Source organism: Buceros rhinoceros, unplaced genomic scaffold (genome assembly GCF_000710305.1).
Source record: "Buceros rhinoceros silvestris isolate BGI_N320 unplaced genomic scaffold, ASM71030v1 scaffold20577, whole genome shotgun sequence".
Lineage (NCBI taxonomy): Eukaryota > Metazoa > Chordata > Aves > Bucerotiformes > Bucerotidae > Buceros > Buceros rhinoceros.
Window position 1 is genome coordinate 20,187 of NW_010420790.1, and position 1,397 is coordinate 21,583.

At 60.6% G+C, this 1,397-nt stretch overlaps 1 protein-coding gene across 1 annotated transcript in view; it reads left to right on the top strand.

The window, feature by feature from the left end:
* The window catches only part of CCDC30 (coiled-coil domain containing 30), a gene marked incomplete at its 5' end in the record, with an annotated part of 24,079 nt that overhangs the window by 19,747 nt on the left and 2,935 nt on the right, over positions 1–1,397 (top strand). The window contains 1 exon segment of the mRNA XM_010139436.1: positions 1,082–1,259. Within this exon segment, the coding sequence (XP_010137738.1) occupies positions 1,082–1,259 (178 nt within the window).

A 1,397-nucleotide genomic window follows, 5' to 3' on the forward strand; every position in this document is an offset into this window, starting at 1 on the left:
AGCTGCTGTGGGCCCAGGAGTGGCTGAGGGACCTGGGGCTGCTCAGCTGGAGAGGAGCAGCCTGAGGGGACCTCCTCAGTGTGACCAAGAGCTGAAGGGGTCAGGAGGAGGGGCCAGACTCTGCCCAGTGGTGCCCAGTGACAGGACAAGGGGCTACGGGCACAAACTGGAGCCTGGGAAGTTCCACCTGAGCAGCAGGAGAAATTTCTCTGCTGTGCGGGTGAGGGAGCCCCATCCCAGGCTGCCCAGAGCGGCTGTGGCGTCTCCTGCTCCACCGGCGCGGGGAGGCAGGAGGCCGAAGCCCCGCATGCTGTTGCGCCGTGCTCGGCTCAACGCGTTCTCGTGTCGCTCGGCGCCGCGCGTCCGCTTTTCCTGGTCGGGGGAGGGAGCCCCATCCCAGGCTGCCCAGAGCGGCTGTGGCGTCTCCTGCTCTGGAGAGATCCCGCCTGGATGCCAAACTGGGCACCCCGCTCTGGGGACCTGCTGGAGCAGGGGGTGGGCTGGGTGATGCCCAGAGCTCCCTGCCCGCCCCACCAGTCCAGGGTTTTCAATAGAGTAGAGGTTTATCTTTTTTGTTGTTGTTTTTTTGACACTTCTGTCCCAACGGGATAAAAATGAATACGATCGCTGCCTGAACGGGACAGGTTTGAGGGGAGAGCAACGATCACAAGTCTCAGTGCGGAGAAATCTTTACCCGCAGCGTTGCAGCAGCTCCAAGAAGCTCCCACTGCAGCAGCTCTTTCTGCAGCCTCTTGGCCTGACCCTTGTCTCAAGGATTCTTTTCTTCTGGCCTTTTCCCCCCTTACACAAGTGCTTCCCCATAACCACCCGCATCCCCTGCTAAACACTGCACCCTTTCCTTGCCAGTCCCCACTGCGGTGGCTGTTGGGTACGAGACCAGCGTGAGGGTTTGTAAAGCTGGACGTCAGGTTTGGGGAGGCTTTGGGTGCTTTTCCCGCCATCTGTGTCGGTTTGGTTGACACCAACAGAACCCCACACTGCTGAGTGGCCGCCGGAAGCGGGTGGGTTCATCCTGCCCGAAGGGGCCGGGTGGGACATCTCTTGCCCCCAGAGGCAGAAGCATTTCCCAGGCTGATGTCTGTCTCTGCCTCCTCAGGAAATACAACGAAATGCAGCTCCGCCACAAAGACAAGATCCACAGAGCCAAGGAGAGCTTCATCCACGAGGTGAAGCTAAGGGACAGCAGAATCAAGCAGCTGGAAAACGAGCTCAGCGAGTCCAAGCTCCAAGTGGAGAAGGTGAGAGAACCCATCGCTGGCTTCTCCAGCATGGGGAGCTTTCTGGAGAGCCGCAGCACAGGGAGCTCTGCACCGGGTGCTGCTCCCGCTCCGTGTGAAGGACCGACGCCAGCCTACGAAGCGTAGCAGCCCGGACAC